Genomic DNA, 19,305 nt, shown 5'->3' on the forward strand with positions numbered 1-19,305 from the left:
TTTAACTCTAAATTCTTCATTTTAGGGAAGATATTGGATAAAAAATTATTTTATAATACAGTAACAGTAATTCAGTTGACTTCCGGGTGAGCTCTTCCGTTTGCGTAGAAGTGTGATCGAGGTAAGTGTGAGAGATCAGTTTCATGCCCTTATTGTTGGCCATTTCGTTGGAGATTGTGGTTAAACTATTCCACGATGTCCAAAATTCTAGTGCACCTATGTAACATTTTATTTATGATATGTCTGACGCTTCTAATGCTATAAGTGTAACGTAAAGCTCACGCGGTTCTTTGCGTAACACGTGTTGTTTTAATCTGTTGTGCGTTTTATTGACTTTTTCGTTAGTATTATATTTTAAATTGTAAGTATAGCTTTAATTTAGAATTTTTATTGCATTTTTTATTATTTTTACTAAGCAATACGTATTCTTTCTATAGATCCATCAACATGCAGCTCCTTATCCGCGGACTCGAGACGTTCGTCATCGAATGTGAGGAGACGGAAAGCATTTCTCAGATCAAGGCAAGTGATTTATCTTTTAGAAATTGGCGAATAATGTAGTACTTAAGCATTAAATACATGAAAATTTGACGTGCAGTGGGTAGTCGTTAAGCTCCAGAAGTTGGCGTCTTTAGTTGGTAGTCAACATACAAGGAGAAGAAGCACTCCCATTGGGTAAATACTGTGAGAAAAGTGTTTGAAGTTAATGCATTTCATTTGTAGCTCACACTAGCTTTGAGCACGCTGAAAGTAGTTCATTTATTTGGGAATGGTACATATATTATGGGAGGTCTTTTATCTCACGTTTCCGACTTAATTTGATAGCTTCCGAGGACAATGACGACTTCTTACTGAGGTTAGAAGACTTGTGTATTTAATTTTTCTCTCTTTGAGGAAAAAGTTCAAAATTAGTAGTGCCATTTTGGGGCGAGGTAGTTAGTGGTAGATTAATTTGATGCTGGGGGACTTTGTTTTAAGCTGTCTGTTAAGTGTTACTGTTTTAGGCGCCTGTAATTTCTTCAGAGTGATGAAGTTTTCATTTGCAGGAAAAAGTCCTTTCGCGGCTCAATGTAGAAGAAGGTGAAGTCCTTCTCTACAGCCAAGGTAAGCCGGCTGAAGATGAGGATTTAGTGTCTTCGTTGCCATCGCCTATGCTGGACTTAAATGTTCCCCTGAAGGGAGGTACGTATGCATCTAGAATGGTTGTACTAAGCTTCATTCAGTAGTTATGTCAGGCTGTGAATGTTTATCGCGTCATCTTACGAGTATTTACTGTTTATTTCAGGAAAAGTCCATGGCTCCTTAGCTCGTGCTGGTAAAGTGAAGAATCAAACTCCTAAGGTAAGTGTCGCGGCTTTGCCGATTTCCACCTCTAGGTTAACTTTCACTCGTGTGGAGTATTTCTCTCGGTTATGAAATTGAAAGGTAGTTATTTATATGCAACGTATTCACGAATGGGTTTGTGATGAGTGCTTACATGAGGGAATTGAACAACTATAATAAGAATGCCTCTTCCTGAGGTGATAAATGGTATGTCATTAGGTGTGGTTTGTACTAAGACTTCCGTAATCGAGATGGCACGCACAACATTGGGAATCCGCACAATGTGTGCTTAAGTTAGTCTGGTATTTTGATCTTAAAGCTTCACTGAACGGTCAAGAATAAGTGTGGCAATTCCATGGGGGTTTAATTTTTGCATGAGACCTACAGTGGGAGACTTTGTCTGGCATTTGATTTTAGTTCTGCAGCAAAGGTGGAATACTACATCCACCTAAAGACTTATTTTTCATGAGAATAACGGATTCTAGTTATGTACTTATAATCGATTAATTTAACTATGTAAATGGTGCCCAAATTAAAGGCACGGGGAAGTGGTGCACTAAACCATACTACTACACTGTGTCGAGCGATCGGTAAAATCGGGAATTGTGCGCAAATTTTTAGTCCTTGGAATTATGCATGAATTTTTGCTCCGGCCGGGAATTTCAAAACTTTGAAATTTTGCCATGTCAACACCCATTTTCTGGCCCTTAAATGCGTTTTTCGTGTAAGATAAGACGATAGAATCGAAATCACTCTTGCCTCGAGCAAGAGTCTAAAACCACAAACAATAGAACGCCAGGTGACGTCAACATGTACTTCGAAGGTTGAAGCAGCTTCTTGGCTTGCATGGGACAAAGTAAACTTTTACATACAGTGTGTGCTAACCAACCTATTCCTTGTCCTTTTAAATATATGAAGACAATATTACATAAAGGTATTGAAGGACATAATTTTGGGCGTTTAAAAAATTCTTATCCATCGCAGTAAGCACTTCCGATTAATGTGGAATTTTGTAACAAGGAATCATGCATGAATTTTCTACCTTGACTGGCTGGTCACCTTTCGTATCTAAATCAATGATCCCAAGAATGAGCATGAAAAATGCACTGATATCCCATCAGAGTAAATGAGCAAAATAGAACCTGTTCTGATTTCTTTAATGCAATTTTTCACATTGGTCCACCATTATCGTTCATGCTTTTAGATATCAACTTGTGTGGGTGAATTTGCAGTGGTTCAAAAAATTTATTCAAAGCTTATTGGCATCTGAATATAGCCAACTCTGGAACTGTTTAAAGACTTAATTGTCCAAAGTTGTGTCCTTGAAATGTTCTCATGTAAACTTGAATTTTCAAACTACATACCCCTTGAACCTGGGAAATTCAATCACATGCGTTGCAGTATGCCACTTCGCAAGATATGCAACTATGAATTCTTCCTCAAGTTTTCTGAATAATGCTTTTGGCTAGAATGTAGTATGTACTCATGTCAGGTATCTCCGAGCACGACCCCCAAATTGAGTCTATACTGCTAGAGAGCACATCACTTCATTGTTGTGGTGGGTGAATTATCTTGCCGAGGGGTTAAGCTTCTATTGGTCAAACATTGTTGATGGATTATCTAGGGCTGCACACCATGTGGACATTTTTCTTATCTTAAAAAACTTTGCTGAGCTTAGTTTTGCGGTCCTGAAGTTGTCACTTCGGTATCGAATTCTTGTATGTAGAATCTGAGTTTTTCCCGGCGTATGCTCTGCAGGAATATTTGTACAACCCGATACGACACCCGGTGGGAAACCCGAGAAATATTCCAGCAGAATTCTTGTATGTTTATTTGTTGAAATTAGTCTCCCAGCATTCATAACCAAAAGGGCAGTTAACTAGAGTAAATTTTGACTTTTTCGTGTTGCCCCGCTTGAATGCCCTTGTGTGCTAGCGGAAACCCTGAGTTTTAAGTATTGAAATTTTGAATATCTATGTATGTATTTCATTTGAAACATTGAGAATATGATAGAGTGAACAGGATTACTTATAAAAATACTTGCACTTAAAACTTGGGACAAAATGTGTACACCCATGCCTCGCTTAGCACAATTTTTCAATATACACCCATGTCTCGTATAGCGCAAGGGATGCATTCCTTGGGGTCTTTGCGCTATACAAATTTGCGTTATACGAGAGCGTTTTAACATAGGGAAGATAGGGATGCGTTCCTGGTAGCATAGGTCTTTGGTATTGAATTTCCTCTAAAACATCTATATTCCCATAAAAAGCCTTAGAAAACATTATTTCTATAAATATTTATAGTTTAAAACATCTTTAAAGATAGTATTCACGCATTCAAAGACTTTTATTCACGTTAAAAAAAATTCTTACGTGCTTTCGAAATTCCATCCTGTCGTGCGGGTGGGCTAACATCTGCTATCTCAGGGGATCGTAATGCGTTGCCGGCAGTTGACGATTTTTCAAACTAGTCTAAAAACAACCGTTGTGTCACCCAGGCCCGTTTGTAGCTCATCGAAATGACAGGAAAATGCTACTTTAAATGCCATTTCATAGCTAGCGGAGTTTATGAATGATAAATCATTTTAATTTGAAGTCCTCCGAGTCATTAGCAGCTACGTGAAACAGTCTTTAAATGCCTTGAAACCTGACCCAGGGTTTCCTTCCCTGAAAATGAATGAACGAGAATGCATTCTTTTCCAAAAGAATATCGTCTCGTCAACACTAGATTTACTGTCTGTAAAAAAAAGCAAGATACTCGAGTTTGAGGAGCTCTAGCGTCTAAATGAAGCAATCAATTTCAATGCAATAAAAAGCATACGAAAGATAATTTAGTTCTTCGTTATATCATGTACTTTAAAAATTCTGCGGCTCAATAGTATTTCCTGTACTTAATTTTTTCTCGAAAAAGTACCCGTTTTTTGCGCGTAAAATCAAGGTGCCCAACTTTGAGCGCTTGGCATTCCCGTAGTTTTCGTTCCTATGACTTGCAATTTTTATATAAAGAAGCCACATCTATTACTAGCAGTTTTCCGAAAACAAATTGTTTATACCACAAAAATTAACGGAGTTGTTGTAAACAACGCAAACCTCTGCTAACTTCGAAACCAGTGAGTCAATTGAAAATTGATTGGTACTGTTGTCTTCCGTAGAATGTTAGTAATGTATATACGTAGATCATACACGTTAAATGTCAGCAGTGTATTCAATATCTTTTCATATTTATTTTTGTTTTTAGCTCTTGTTGTCGCCTTCTTCCTGCCTGACGGGATTGGCCTAAACAAAGCAACAGAAAAGAGAAAGTCTCTCGAAGTCGTGCGCAGTTGCCACATAGCGCATCGAGACTCACAGTACCCTAGCAGTTAATGAATCATTCGTTGGTTGCTTCAAAACGTTTACCTTTAGGGATGATTCGCCTATTGTTAGTGCAGATTCCCTCGGTGAATCGTGCGTCCAAGAACGGGTTTTTCGGAGACGGAAGTCCAAATGGTATTGAGTTTAATTTGCTTTTTCCGCTGCGAAGCAGAAAAAAGTATGGACAAAAGATATCCTGTGTATCAAACTGTGTCTGATTGTCTTGGCATCAGCTTGATATCAGTGAGAGGAGTCACGGCTAAACAGAAGGATTGTGAAAAGGAGAACACAAGTGGTGACCTTCCTACGGCACAGAAGAGGGTTCGTCTTTTGGGAAGGCCGAAGATCTTCATCGACGACTTCATGATTGGAGTATTAAGGAGGACAGTGCACGGTTTCTATTTGAGGAATATGTTTCCTACGTTACGCAGAATGATGGATCACCTGCTAGAGAATGTTCCCGATTGCCCACGTTTCTCCCTCCCAAAGTTAAGATCCATTCTGTTAGACATTGGATTTAGGTACAAAAAGTTTTTACCATCCGATAAAATTTACGCTATTATGGCTTATAATTTACGTCGTAGAAAAGCATTTTGATGAAAGCTCAGCCCAACCTGACCTTAAGTTTACCTGAACGGTGCTACAACGATACTTTCATCGTGCGAGTCGGTCATTTAAAGGAAGCGCGCCCTCTGCTGAGTCGGTGGCAACCACGCGCCTCTTTTCGCCTCCCCCTCCCACGACGGAGCTGCCGGTACGCGCATAGAAACATCTAGATAAATAATAAGTGATATTGACGTCATTATTGATATTTAAGATACATTTCATATGTGCTTGCATTACTAACATTCTACGGAAGACAACAGTACCAATCAATTTTCGATTGACTCACTGGTTTCGAAGTTAGCAGAGGTTTGCGTTGTTTACAACAACTCCATTAATTTTTGTGGTATAAACAATTTGTTTTCGGGAAACTGCTAGTAATAGATGTGGCTTCTTTATATAAAAATTGCAAGTCATAGAAACGAAAACTACGGGAATGCTAAGCGCTCAAAGTTGGGCACCTTGATTTTACGCGCAAAAAACGGGTACTTTTTAGAGAAAAAAGTAAGTACAGGAAATACTATTGAGCCGCAGAATTTTTAAAGTACACGATATAACGTAGAACTAAATTATCTTTCGTATGCTTTTTATTGCATTGAAATCGATTGCTTCATTTAGACGCTAGAGCTCCTCAAACTCGAGTATCTTGCTTTTTTTTACAGACAGTAGTTGAGGGGGTAAGGAGCCACTTTCAATAACAGCTTGGAGTTCATCAGAAAATGTTGTGGTGGCTGCGCTATCAACACTTGCAGATTCACCTGATATCGCCGCACTGAAAATACCTGCTTGCCGTTTAAATTCTGCTACCAACCGCTTTCACTAAATGTCGTGGAGCGATTACCACTCTCGTCTTTTTGTACTGATTCACCATGAACTTTCCGTATGTGTAGACCGCTTGGTTGAAGTTGGTGCGGCTGAGGTCACTGATATTTTAGCTTCGTCTTTATTCAGAATAAGGCATCGTGAGTTTAAACTTCCACGCAATATCGCTTTGACGCTCTCCATTTTCAAAGCAATCATTTTATATCATCAAAGCAATTTATATTAATTTCTCTTCTAGGTTTATGGTTATTCTTGATAAATTCTTGATTTTTCTACCCGCATTCCTATTTTTTGCCATTTTCTCTTGGTTTTTACTCTGCATGGCTCTATCGAAATCACCTTCTGCTGCTGAACTGTATTCCTGAGACGCAGAAGGCCTATGACTGCGGGGAGGGAACGAAGCCATTGTGTTTGAGACTCTATAGCGGACCCTTGTATGTGTTGATGCTATTCATGCGCAACTCGGCCACCGCTCCATTTCTCCCCCGTGAATACCGATGACCTTGAAGGCTTTAGCGTAGACCCTCTACCTGGAAGTCAATCGCCCGGTAACCTACGACGGCAAAAATACGTCTCAAACCGTATTGCTGAAAAAAAAACTCATTTCCACTAGCCCCACGCTTAATTAACGATCTAAATTATTTATTATCATTCTGTTAAGGAGACGAGATAAATCTTCGGTAGGCCGGCTTTCTGGACCCAATGACGAGTAATACTTTTGGCAATTGCACAGCAATGAATTTCGATTAATATATAAACAAAAAAGAAGATTTGAGGCAAGAAATAATATTAATATGCGAAAATTGATAGAAATTACGTGTGCACTTAGCGCAAGTTCACGTTTTATCACGAGAGCGTTTAAAATTTTTGATTAGGCTACACTGCGTTGCAATGTTTCCCCGAGGAACGAATTTGCGCTATATCGAAATTGCGCTAATCGAAATTGCGCTATACGAGACATGGGTGTAGTGCAAATTCACTCCTTGGGGAAACTTCCCTGCGCTTGTTTGCCTAATCAAATAACTTCAACAATTTCTTGATAAAGTTTAAACTTGCACTACTTACACATGATATAGGTTTTGTGGCAATTATATATAAAGTAGGCAATTATATATAAAATATATTAAGAGAATTTATATTTGCAATTTAATTAATGACCTTTCTTTGTGATGATTCCTTTATTTTATAGCTTAATTTCCTATGTTCCCTATCTAATGAAGTACTTATTGAGAGGTGTTTTCTTATCACGTTCATGAATAGTGCTTGGTTGAATCTTGCCGTTGTCTTTGCAAAAAATATTTCCTCTAAGCAGTTGTGTGTGTTAAATAATTTGCTTCTTGTATATTGCGTAGCAGAACATCCGATCCTCTTTTGAGGCATTTACTTGTGTGATTGGTGCTTAATTTAAATGTGCGTTGCAGAGGTTTTGGTGAAACAGAGTAGGCAGATGGAGAATAGGCAATTGAGTTAAAATGTGGATGAGAAATGATTCAGGACGATGCGGGAAATGATTTGGACAGTATGCCAAAGCGTATGCACGGTAGGGAAAGGACTAAGTAACTATGCCGGATTTGAAAAAGAAATCTGGCATTGAAGATCAGGTCTGATTTAGAAAACTTTTCACTTGAATAAGAGGAAATTCGTCCACCAATCAATAAATTATGGCTAACATTTATGCCATAAATGTATCGGTCATTGAGATTCATCCAAGCCTTGCTATGCAAATATTATTTATACCCTATTTACTTGTGTAATCCGCACCCTCATGTATTCCGTACACCCCCATTTTTGGGCTGACCCATGAGAAGAAATAACTATTTTACCATATAATCAATTTTTAGCCCTCAATCCTGCATAATTTTGTCATATCTTAAATGTACAGTCTTTTAATCGAAATTATTTGCCGAAGTTAATGTTTATGTAAGTCTCTCACATGGATTTACAGGCATCCACCGAGTTACGTACGTCCCGACTAACGTAAATCCGTACTTAAGTAAGTGATAACCATATTTCAAGTGATTACGTTAATTTTCGAATGCGAGTGCGAAGAAGTAGATATTCGCTCGTATACCCAATGGAAGAAAAAATATCGAATAGTTATCAAGTTCTTTACGTGATAAACAAAACAAAGTGACCCATTTTTATCAATCCTCGAAGGTATTTGTATTAATTTCTGTAGAAAAATCTCTTATAAATCCCAAGTCACCAATCAATGTGAAAATTAGCAGTTCTTGCAATGAAAGTGGTTGCCCTCACTCCTGTACGATACAGCTTGCTACACAGCATACAAACTCGAACTTCGACTTTCAAACATTAGAAATTGTACCCTTAAGTTTAGCCATTTCCGTCTATTGATTTAAAAGAAAATGAAGTTCGAGCAGAAGTATGTATTGCAGAAAAGAAATGGCAAGAACCCTACATGAGAATTGGTTAGAACCCATGTAATTTATATTATTAATTGCGCACTTGTTTACATGTTCCTGGCGACTGGGTTACTGTGTTGTATTTTGCAAAGATTTTATTGGGCTGCATTTTCTTGTTTTTCCATATTGCATGAAAATGTAAAGGAACACTGCTTGATTGAAAGCTTTTCCCCACTAACTTTGTTGCACGTTAATGGCTGAGTTGGCTGAATAAAAGCTCACTTTTAATTAGCTTCGTGCATTGGAAATACTCTTCGATGTTTCCAGCAAAGTAAATATTCAAAGGATGATATTTTCACGTCATTTTTTTGAGATATGAGACTAATGAAAATGTCTGCGTGCGTGAAAGATTGTGTGTATGCGCGTGTGAGTATGTATCTAAGAATATAGTGTTTTACTGGTATTTGTTGTGTGTAATTTGCTCGTAATCCTCGACACCCCTCCTACGTGTTTTTACTGTGACAGTGAAACCACCAGATTCATCAATCAGCGTAAAAAATATAAAAGGCAGAAGATATAATGATTACCCTTAGATTGCAGAATATCATATTGAACAGGGTTCCCACTCAACCATGAAAACCTTAAAACCGTGAATAAGCCGTGAATTTCGTCTACCGTGAAAAAACCTGGAAATAGCCGTGAATTTTGCCATAATACCTTAAAAATATCTCAAACTTGATTGGAGAACTACGATAGACAGATAAAAAGAAAAATCGATATTTCGATAATGTTTCAAGGCCGAGTCGTGTGCAGATATTGTCGACGCATTTATTTGCACATGAGTGTTCGAAGCGCAATTATTAATTGGTCTGTGTGCCATGACAAAAGATTGACCTTAAGCCTGCGATTAGAAGACATTAACCTTGACAAAAAATCAGGCACTTGTTCACTTCCATGCCACCCTGCTCTCGCCATTTTCCCACTCACACCCTTTTAGCCGGACATGAATTTTGCTAGCGATAGGTGAAGTAATTAGAAATAGCACTTTCATTGCTGCATTTGCATTCAAGGCGTCTCTTGTGTTTGTCATATTTTTGGTTAACGTGTGGCCGGTGATTGTTTCATGATCCATATTTCTGTCTAAATGCCTAGAGGCTACTTGGCTTGCATTGAATAAATAATAAAAAATTTACATACAATTTGTTGGTTAACCTAATATGTACTTGACTTCATGAATACGTAATTATAATATAATTTAAATGTATTGAAGTAATTTAGGGCGTTTTAAAATTCTTATCCATTGCAGTAATCACGTCAAATTTATGTTCGGAATGGAATGGTGGAATTATCGATAATTCGGTGGAAACAGTCCACAATGACTTTCAGAGTTGGAATTTGTTTAAAGTTATATTTAATTTATATATGGTTGTAATACAGTGGAACTTGGTTAGTACGTTTCTGAAGGGACCACGAAAAATGAACGTACTAACCAGGAAAACGTACTAACGAGGAAAGTAAATAATAGCAGTCGGGGTTATTGCAATCAGTGAAAAAGTCGTCATAATTACAATTACTATCGGTAGTTCTCATAGGATCGCCTTCCTGAACTCTTTTCACATTTAAAATCAAGAAAATGAGCGCTACATTGAAAAACAATACCATGTGAATAAAAATCGCAATTTTTCATAGATTTCCGAAGACGATTCCATGATTACGGCGTCTATCTCCCGTGATTTATCCTATATACATTTACAGAACGAGGACGAGTGAAGCTCAGACAAGCGAAGACAAGTCATTTTTCTTTCTCACAGCGTACTCGGAGAATATAACAACAACCCGGAGTAAGTCAACTGGTTTTTTAAACATCATAAAAATTGGGCAAAATTATATTGACTTTCAAATTACGGCAACAGCCGTAGACATTCGCTTCTGGAATGATACCATTTCGATTGTAAAATCGATCGATATATCGACTGATGACACGCAAGATTATAAGATTACGACGTAATTTCAAGAAAATTTTATATTAGACAGTTGAAATTTACTTTCAAAATTTGTCTAATGTCGTCTGCTTTCGTTCCGAGATCAAGTATTTTTAAGCTAAGCTTCGCGTGGAGATCCAGAGCATCGTCTGCTCCCGCAACAGTAGTCAAGTAAATACGCACGACGTCGAGTTTATGGAGCAGTACTGCTTTAGATAATGTGGGAATTGTCTAATACCGTTAAGACTCATTTCTTCATCATGATAACTCGTGCAATAGCAACAATTGCCCACTCACGAACTTTGTGCGCAGCAGTAGGCACCAGCGGGCACTCCCAAGCGCTCCAAAGGCAACAGAAGGTGAGGAGCTCGGGGTGGGGAAAATTGGGGCTTCTTATTGGCTGTAGTTTTTCGTAGTCAGACATTCCTGAAAAATGGGCGCATTTTATTTTTCATCACGTCACAAGAATTCAGAAATGCATTTGGATAAATTACGGTAGAAGAAAGAGATGTGGAATGAATGGAAGAATGTTAATGGCTAATAATAATAAATTAAATCATGAATTCAGACGTTTGCGACCCTTAAGAAGACACTAGAGAACGAATTGCGGGTTGCGTCACGGCAAGCAATTGAGCGTACTAACCAGGAAAGCGCAATTTTTTCAAACGTACTAACCAAATTCTTTTACCTGTATTTTGTTCGGATGGTACCGGGACCGAGGGAAATCGCCGTACTAAGGAGGAAAACGTACTAAGGAGGAACGTACTAACCAAGTTCCACTGTAATTCAGTAAAAATATTCTCAAATGGTTAATTTTACTTCCCATATTTTTGGCTGGTTAGTAAAATGTTTTCTCAGACGTTGTGGAAGAGGGGAATTTGATGGAATTCTTTTGCTGAATGTGACACTTTTATTGATTTTATTTTTTTTCATGTTCAAACCTGTTCAAATCATTATTTACCTAGAGTTAAAAAAATAGCAGGTCCTCATTTGTGTTAGGAAACTTTGTCTCACCTCAAAAGCCATAAATCAGGTTTCTATGGCATTAGTTGAAGTATCTTTCATTCATAACCTTTTATAGTAACATTCAAATTGGGACAATTTTATAAGACTTAAATGATTTATCACCTTACTTCCCCCATTACGGTTGTAGGGTTCAGAGGCATAGTCGATTCGGCAATCTGTTTGGTGTTTCAGTCACCCGTTCTGAGCGGATTGGCAGACTTGACTTGGATTCTACATCACTTACTTTCAGCAAGACAATCCATGCGTTTCAAACTGCTTCCTATCGACTCAAGGAAGGCTTTCCGATAGGATAGAGGCCTCGGAAAGTCATTTCGGTTGTGCAGGCTGACCTGTTATATTGTATTTCATTAATTATTTGCGTCTGGTAAAGTAACACCACTTTACCCCCATGCCTCGTATAGCGCAAGGGATGCGTTCCTTAAGGTCTTTGTACTATACGAATTTGCATGATACGAGAGTATTTTAACATTGGGAAGATAGGGATGTATTCCTGCAACTCGATTCTGTAAATGTTATATGGCCGTCTGAAACGGATTTTGTTAATGTTTTCACGGCTTTGACGCTGGAGCGAATCTGAAACTTTTTAGTGACGTCACTCTCACTGCCGCATCCGTGAAAGTATTCACACCAAGAGGGCCCGTGGTAGCTTCGTCGTGGCAATGCGCTCTAATTTTTCATTATGAATTTACGCTGTGATTGATAATTAATGGCACATTATTCATTAATTACGATGGTGGCTATTTTATATTGTCACTTCCCATAAATACTATGTATTAAAAACAAATAAAAGAAATGCGTAAAGTTAAATTTACATCTGCATACTATTTAAATTGATTAGCCTTTATTGCGATTGAAGTTGGTGAGAATTTAAACTTTGCGCTGAGGGTTTGACAGTTATCTTATATTTGTGCATCTGCTAGAATATACAAGTCAAATACTCAAAACTTAATGTTCATAATAATTTGGAGTAGAACCAATGGTAAAAGTATTGTGCGGTATTGAATGTTAACAGATTTATTTAATATTTGTTTCGTAAATTCAAGCCTTCGATTTGTTTTTATTAAGGAGAATGGAGGCTCTTTACATAGCTCTGCTATTGTTGCATGAGCATCAATGTCGACGGAGGCAATAGATGCACATACTTCGGCGGCAGATGTGCGATATCAACAATCCCTTTGAGATGCGGGAAGAGGATTTAAGAGGTTTGTCCCGCGTATCTTGAGGATTGGCGATGGATATTTTCACTGAGCTCACACCACGATTAATTCTTAGGCGTTTAGGTGGCTTGCCGGGGCATGATTTAGTACGTTAAGGTAAACATTAATCATCCATTCCATCTCTTCCATGCATTATTGCTGCCGTTCAGTAACACGACTAATATGATTCTTTTTTCTGTTGACATAATAGAAATACTAAGACATGTAAACATCTCGTCCTGTAGCAGGAACTGTTAATAATCAACTCTTTATCTGCGCCAGAAACATTTTCACCAGTATAAATAGTGAATAGTGGCATGTGCTTGCACAATCAGGCATATAAATATGCACCACAGCACATTTTAAATCATGTACTGAAATGATGAGAACAGCTCAAATGCATACGAGAATGAACCATTATCAAATAATAAAATAACACTTGTTCTCATTCCGCGTAAGCATTTGCTCCATATTATGAGAAAATTAGTGCTAATTGTGCAATTACGAGCCTGCTACATGATGACTGGCTTTGATATGCAGCACTTGACAACACATGAAAGAGGTAATATACAGTTAATAGCTATAAACTAATTAAGCAATCATAACTTATCATTAATAGGTACTTTTAAAAGAAAAGACTTTACTCAACTTCGAGTAAAGAAGTCTTATTTCCTTAGGGAATGAATCTACCACGGCATTGTATATGTTGCTCTATGGTAACTGAAGTTGCAGTTGGCCGCTGAATGCAGTTTGTGTTCAGATTCTGATTCGTTCTTCGGATCCGCACTGCTACCAACATAAGAAACTCAAGTGATCATTCGCAATCTGTCAAGCATCTCACGACTCCGGCTTTCAGAATCGCTCGAACGTCTTTCACGGTGAGAGGCGTGAGAACGCCACTGTGGATTGAAGCACGCGAAACGTAGATATCACATTTACAGAATCGAGCTGGTGGTGGCATAGGTGTTAGGTATCTATATTCCTCTAAATCTTATATTTTCCCATAAATAGCCTCTAACCCTTATTTATGTATTTTTTATAGTTTAAATATCTTGAAAGGTAGTAGGCAGGCATTCAAAGACTTTTATTCACGTAAAGAAAATTTGCACGTGCTTTTGAAATTCCCTCCTGTCGCGTGGGTGGGCTAACATCTGCTATCTCAGGGATTTGTAAGGCATAAGGTTGACGATTTTTCAAACCCGTCTAAAAACAATTATTGTTTCACCCAGGCCCCTTTGTCGCTCATCGAAATGAAAGGCTAGTGCTACTTTGAACGCCATTTCATAGCTAGCGGAGTTCATGAATGATAAATCATTTTAATTTGAAGTCTCCGAGGCATTAGCAGCTACGTGAAACAGTCTTTAAATGCCTTGAAACCTGACCCAGGGTTTCCTTCCCTGAAAATGAATGAATGAGATTGCATTCTTTTCCAAAACAACATCATCTCGTCAACATTATAAACTAGTTGAGGGAGAAAGGAGCCACTTTCAATCACAGCTTGGAATTCATCAGAAAATGTTGCGGTGACGGCACTATCAATACTTTACAATACAATACAGATTCACCTGATATTGCCGCATGAAAATACCCGGTTGCCGTTTAAAACTCTGGAACCAACTGGAGCTTTCACTGAATGTCTCTGAGCGATTATCATCCTCGTCTTTCTGTACAGATTCACAATGAACTTTCCGTATGTGTTGACCGCTTGGTTGAAGTTGGTGGGGCTGAGGTCACTGGTGTTTAACTTCGTCTTTATTCAGAATAAGGCATCATGAGTTTAAACTTCTGTGCACTATCGCTTTGACGCTCTACATTTTCAAAGGAATTGACCTCTTTCATTTTCTCTTCTTGGTTTATGGTTTTCCTTGATAACTTCTTGATTTTTCTATCCGCATTCCTATTTTTTGCCATTGTTCTCTTGGTTTTTACACTTTATGGCTCTATCGAAACAACTGCTGGGCAACTGCTGCACTGTATACTTGAGATGCAGAGGGTCTACGACTGCTGGGAGGGAATGAAGTCATTGTGTTTGAGACTCTGTAGCGGACCTTTTTATGTGTTGATACTATTCATACGCAACTCGGCTCCATTTCTCCGCCGTGAATACCGATAACCTATGACGGGAAAAATTACGTCTCAAAACGTATTGCTTCAAAAAAACTCATTTCCACCAGCTCCATGGGTAATTAAAGATTTAAATTACATTATTTATTAAATTAAGTAGACGAGATAAATTACTTCGGTAGGCCGGCTATCTGGACCCAATGACTAGTAATGCATTTGGCCATAGCACAGCAATGGATTTTGATTAATGTATAAACAAAAAGATTTGAGGTAAGCTGTACAATTAATATGCATAAAATGATAGCAATTTCGTGGTTACTTAGTGCAAGTTCATGTGTTATCATGAGTGTGTTAACTTTTTTTGATTAGGCTACACTGTTGCGATGTTTCCCAGAGGAATGAATTTGTGCTATATCGAAATTGTGCTAATCGAAATTTCGCTATGCGAGGCATGGGTGTATTTCGTGAGTGCTGATATAAGTTTGTTCTGCTGGAGTGCTATAGATGTAAGTGAATTTAATTATTGTGTAAGTTAGACACTATATGTGCAGACTGTATCACTTTCAGTCATGTTATTTGGATGAGCAAATTGGCAAAAGGAAGGTGAAACAAGTTCGAATGCATGGCGTAGTGACTTAAAAATATGTAGGTAGCATTATGAATTGGAAACGGGTTCTGGATTAGGAAGTATAAAAATTTGTCTAGTTTGAAATGATTGTGCACATGACTTGGTATCGTAGTTCCATCAAAATTAGATGTGGTTACATACTTAATTCGGTTGATTCCGTAGTGTGCATCCTAAATATAATATTAATTTTATGTATACTGGGATCAGCGATGGTTAAAACTATATGTAGGACACCATCTTGTCAGGTTTAGTCAACAATAAGGTGGTTTCCTATTATTTTTTTATTTCCTAAATCGAAAGATTATTACTCCTGGAGTACGTATTTCACGCTTTTAGATTTTTAAATGACGATATCTATTTTTCGCGATTAAATGAAAAGTAAAAATTTTCAAGCACATGAAAATGCGACGGGTCAGTATAATTAATATAAAAATAATATATAATAATATGTATATTATTCACAAACATCAAAAAAGATCATTTATATTAACATGGGATAACAACCAACCTTTGGCCTTTTTACAAAACTTATTTATACTCTTGAACCCTTTGATCAAACAAGGTAATTTATTAAAAATCTTCGGCCCCAAATAAAGAAATGATCTTTTAAATAAAGAAAGATTAGGCTTAGGAACTAGAAAATTAACATTCCCATGTAAGTTATAACCATGCTCGGTTCCAGAAATTGCTGGAAAAATACCACTTCGCAAAAAAATAACTTTAAAGTTTTATAAACAAACATGTACCTTTAATGGCAATAACTTAAGACTAACAAATAGGGGGTAAGAAGGCTCAAAACGATTTTTGTTGGCAATTATTCTAATTAACTTTTTTTGAAGTAACTTAACTTAGTGCCAACCAAAGCGTTGTACAATATTACTTGAAAATAGTAAGGACACTTCTGTCGAATAAAATAAAGCTTCGATACATTATATCGTAAGACTCTTACTAAATCATTTATATGGTGATACCATTTCAAGTATTTATGAAATGTTACTCCTAAATATTTTTTGCTGCTGACCTGATCAATTATTAGACAACTACAGTTCTGCATTAGGCAGTCTACATTATGGTAATATAATTTAAGATTGATTGCATAGCAGTTGCTAGGATCAAAAAACATAAATTTGGTTTTTTCACTTAGTTCAAGCCCATTATAATCAAACCATTTACGTATGAAGTACAAGTCATTTTGAGCATCATTTGCAATGCTTATTAGGTCATAACCACTGTAACTTAAGGCGACATCATCAGCAAAAGCTGTCAAAAGACCATTAAATTTAAAACTACACAAATCATTTATATACATTAGGAATAATATTGGTCCTAGTACAGAACCCTGAGGCACACCAGTGTCCACTTTTTTAAATTCACTATACTTTAGGCCCACTCTAACACACTGAGTACGTTCACACAAATAGGATTTAAACCAATTTGATGTTACACCACGGATACCAGCATCATGCATCTTTTGTAATAAAATGCCATGGTCCAGCGTATCAAAGGCTTTCTTTATATCAATAAATAATCCTCCAGTGCATTTATTTCGTTATATATATTAGTCATAAATTTTGTCAAGGCATCTTCAGTTCCCATATTACGTCTGAGCCTGTACTGATCAATACTAAAATAGTTGCCCGAATTAAGAAAGGTAAGCAGCCAGTGCTTAACTAACTTTTCCAAAACTTGTGAGAAGGTTGAAAGCATTGAAATTGGCCGATAGTTTTGGATTTTTGTTCGATCACCTTTTTTAAAAAGAGGTATCGTATCTGCTTTTTTAAATATGTTTGGAAATTCGCCTGAGGTGAAACTTACGTTAAATGCATGAGTAAGTACAGGAGGTATATCATGAATAATCAATTTTAAAACATTGCTATTTATTCCATCAAAGCCACATGATGAACTAGAGCGAAGAGAATTTACCAAATTAATTATTTCCCTTGGGACAATAGGATCGAAATAGAACGAGTCACACCGACTTTTGGAAAAACATGGATCTTTCATTGGAATACTTTTTCGTGCTTGTTGCCTGATTTTTGCTGATTCAAAAACACTAATAAAATAATTATTAAATTCCTTGGCCAATGTCATGTATTCATTTCTTAAACCAACGTTATTTGGATGATGCCTACTTTTGTTAAATAAATAATTTTTTCTGGCAATCTGTGATAACAGGCTATTAGTCATCCAGGGCTTTAATTTTTTGGAGTCTTTAGTAGTGCTGTAAGAAAATCTTGAAAATTCTAAACCAGAAGTAAGCTTCTCAATAATCAATTCGAAAGCTTTGGAAGTGTTATTTTCATTAAACACCACAGTCCAATCAACTCCTGCTACACAATGTTTTAGATAATTGTAATTTATACCATACTAAAGGGGCTCACTCTCACAACCACTTCTGTTTTGACTATGATGATGAATAGGTGCAATAGAAAACACAGTCATAGAATGATCACTTATATCTGGGTGGAGTACTTCAGTGAGTAATTGAAATTTATACACATTCGCAATTCTGGCAAACACATGATCTAAACAAGTCAAAGATGATCTTGTTATTCTTGTTGGAAGTTTCAGCAGACATTGTTAACCTTGGGAGCACATTAAATTAATATCATCCTTAGATACCTGATTATTATCTAAAATATTTATGTTAATATCACCAACAATAACCAGGTTACCACTAACTTTGTGAAAGACCCCTTGTATTTCATTTAAGAAATGATTAGGCTGAATACGGTGATGCCTATGCTGTTACTTAGCATTAATAAGATAAGCACACTCCACACATGGCATTTCACCAATCTCTTCCTCAATTCTAATTCCAGTGCCTTGTTACACAAGCCTCTCTTCTTCTTCTTCTTGAAAACTTATTTCACCATTCCTATCCTTCTTTCTATTTCCCCTATACTTTTCCAGTCTTCAGTTAACAAAGTTTCCAAGTAGCTGTAGCTTCTCACATTCTGTATTTCACCTTCTTTTGTCTTCACCCTAATACCATCTACATTTCTCACTTCCATTACTTTAGTCTTCTCAACGTTTATTTTCATTCCATATGTTTCCATTCCTTCCTCCAACGCTGTTACCAATATCTGCAATGACTCTGTGTCCTCTGTTGTCGTCCTGGCTGTGTGGCAAAGGATCGTGTCGAAATGATTCTGATTTACTTCTGCAACTGCTTAAACTGTTTGACTTTGATGAAAAATTTCTTGGGATTCCCACCGGGTATGGTATTCGGTTAATTCACCGAACGTTTCAATGGCTGAGTCTGCCATCGTCTTCGGGGGTTTACTCTTAATGGTATTTTTTTATGGTTCTTATTTATTTATTCATATCCCTGGTTGCCGTTATTGTCGTGTGCGGATGTAGCAATTAATTATGGCATTCCAGGCACTGTTCAACATAGAATTAACCCAATACCACATCCGGTGGGAATCCTGAGAAATTTTTCATCAATCTAAATGCCGGGAAAACCTAAAATTTTACATCTGCATGACTTTATTTCAAAATATATCTACCTTGCTACATTTTTCCATGAAATCTCCTTGTGCAACTGCTTTGCCCATGATTTAAAGCCAGGGAAATAAAAAATCAGGCAGTTAATCAAGGGAAAGTCAGGAAATTTTTAATTAAAAGTATGCACGAGCCCTGCAATTTTATTTACATGATGTTAAGTTTTTTGCCGACACTGATGGTTGTTCTCTTGTGTTTGCAGGTGGAGAAACAGGAGAAGAAGAAAAAGAAGACGGGGCGAGCCAAGAGACGCATTCAGTACAATCGTAGATTTGTAAACATTGTGCAAGGATTTGGCCGCAGACGTGGACCAAATGCCAACTCATAAGTTAATGAAGCTGTGCTGTTAATATAAAAGTAAAAAAATGGACTGCAATGTTTCCGGAACCCAACATTGATTTCAAGTGTGGTGATGATTAAATGTTGTTCACATAA

The 19,305-nt window shown here is 37.2% G+C and overlaps 1 protein-coding gene across 2 annotated transcripts; it reads left to right on the plus strand.

Annotated features, from left to right (window-relative positions):
- The first annotated feature begins 32 nt into the window (after positions 1 to 32).
- Positions 33 to 19,305, plus strand: LOC124166042. Of its 2 annotated transcripts, none has more exons than XM_046543626.1 (5): positions 33 to 121; positions 438 to 522; positions 1,047 to 1,182; positions 1,286 to 1,341; positions 19,073 to 19,305. In XM_046543626.1, the coding sequence occupies exons 2-5, from the start codon at positions 448 to 450 to the stop codon at positions 19,196 to 19,198; spliced, it is 393 nt and encodes a 130-aa protein (XP_046399582.1). In that variant the 5' UTR covers positions 33 to 121; positions 438 to 447; the 3' UTR covers positions 19,199 to 19,305. The 2 variants fall into 2 exon arrangements, with proteins under 2 accessions (XP_046399582.1, XP_046399583.1); XM_046543627.1 differs by having other exon boundaries at positions 119 to 361.

This window comes from Ischnura elegans, chromosome 9, assembly GCF_921293095.1.
Source record: "Ischnura elegans chromosome 9, ioIscEleg1.1, whole genome shotgun sequence".
NCBI lineage: Eukaryota > Metazoa > Arthropoda > Insecta > Odonata > Coenagrionidae > Ischnura > Ischnura elegans.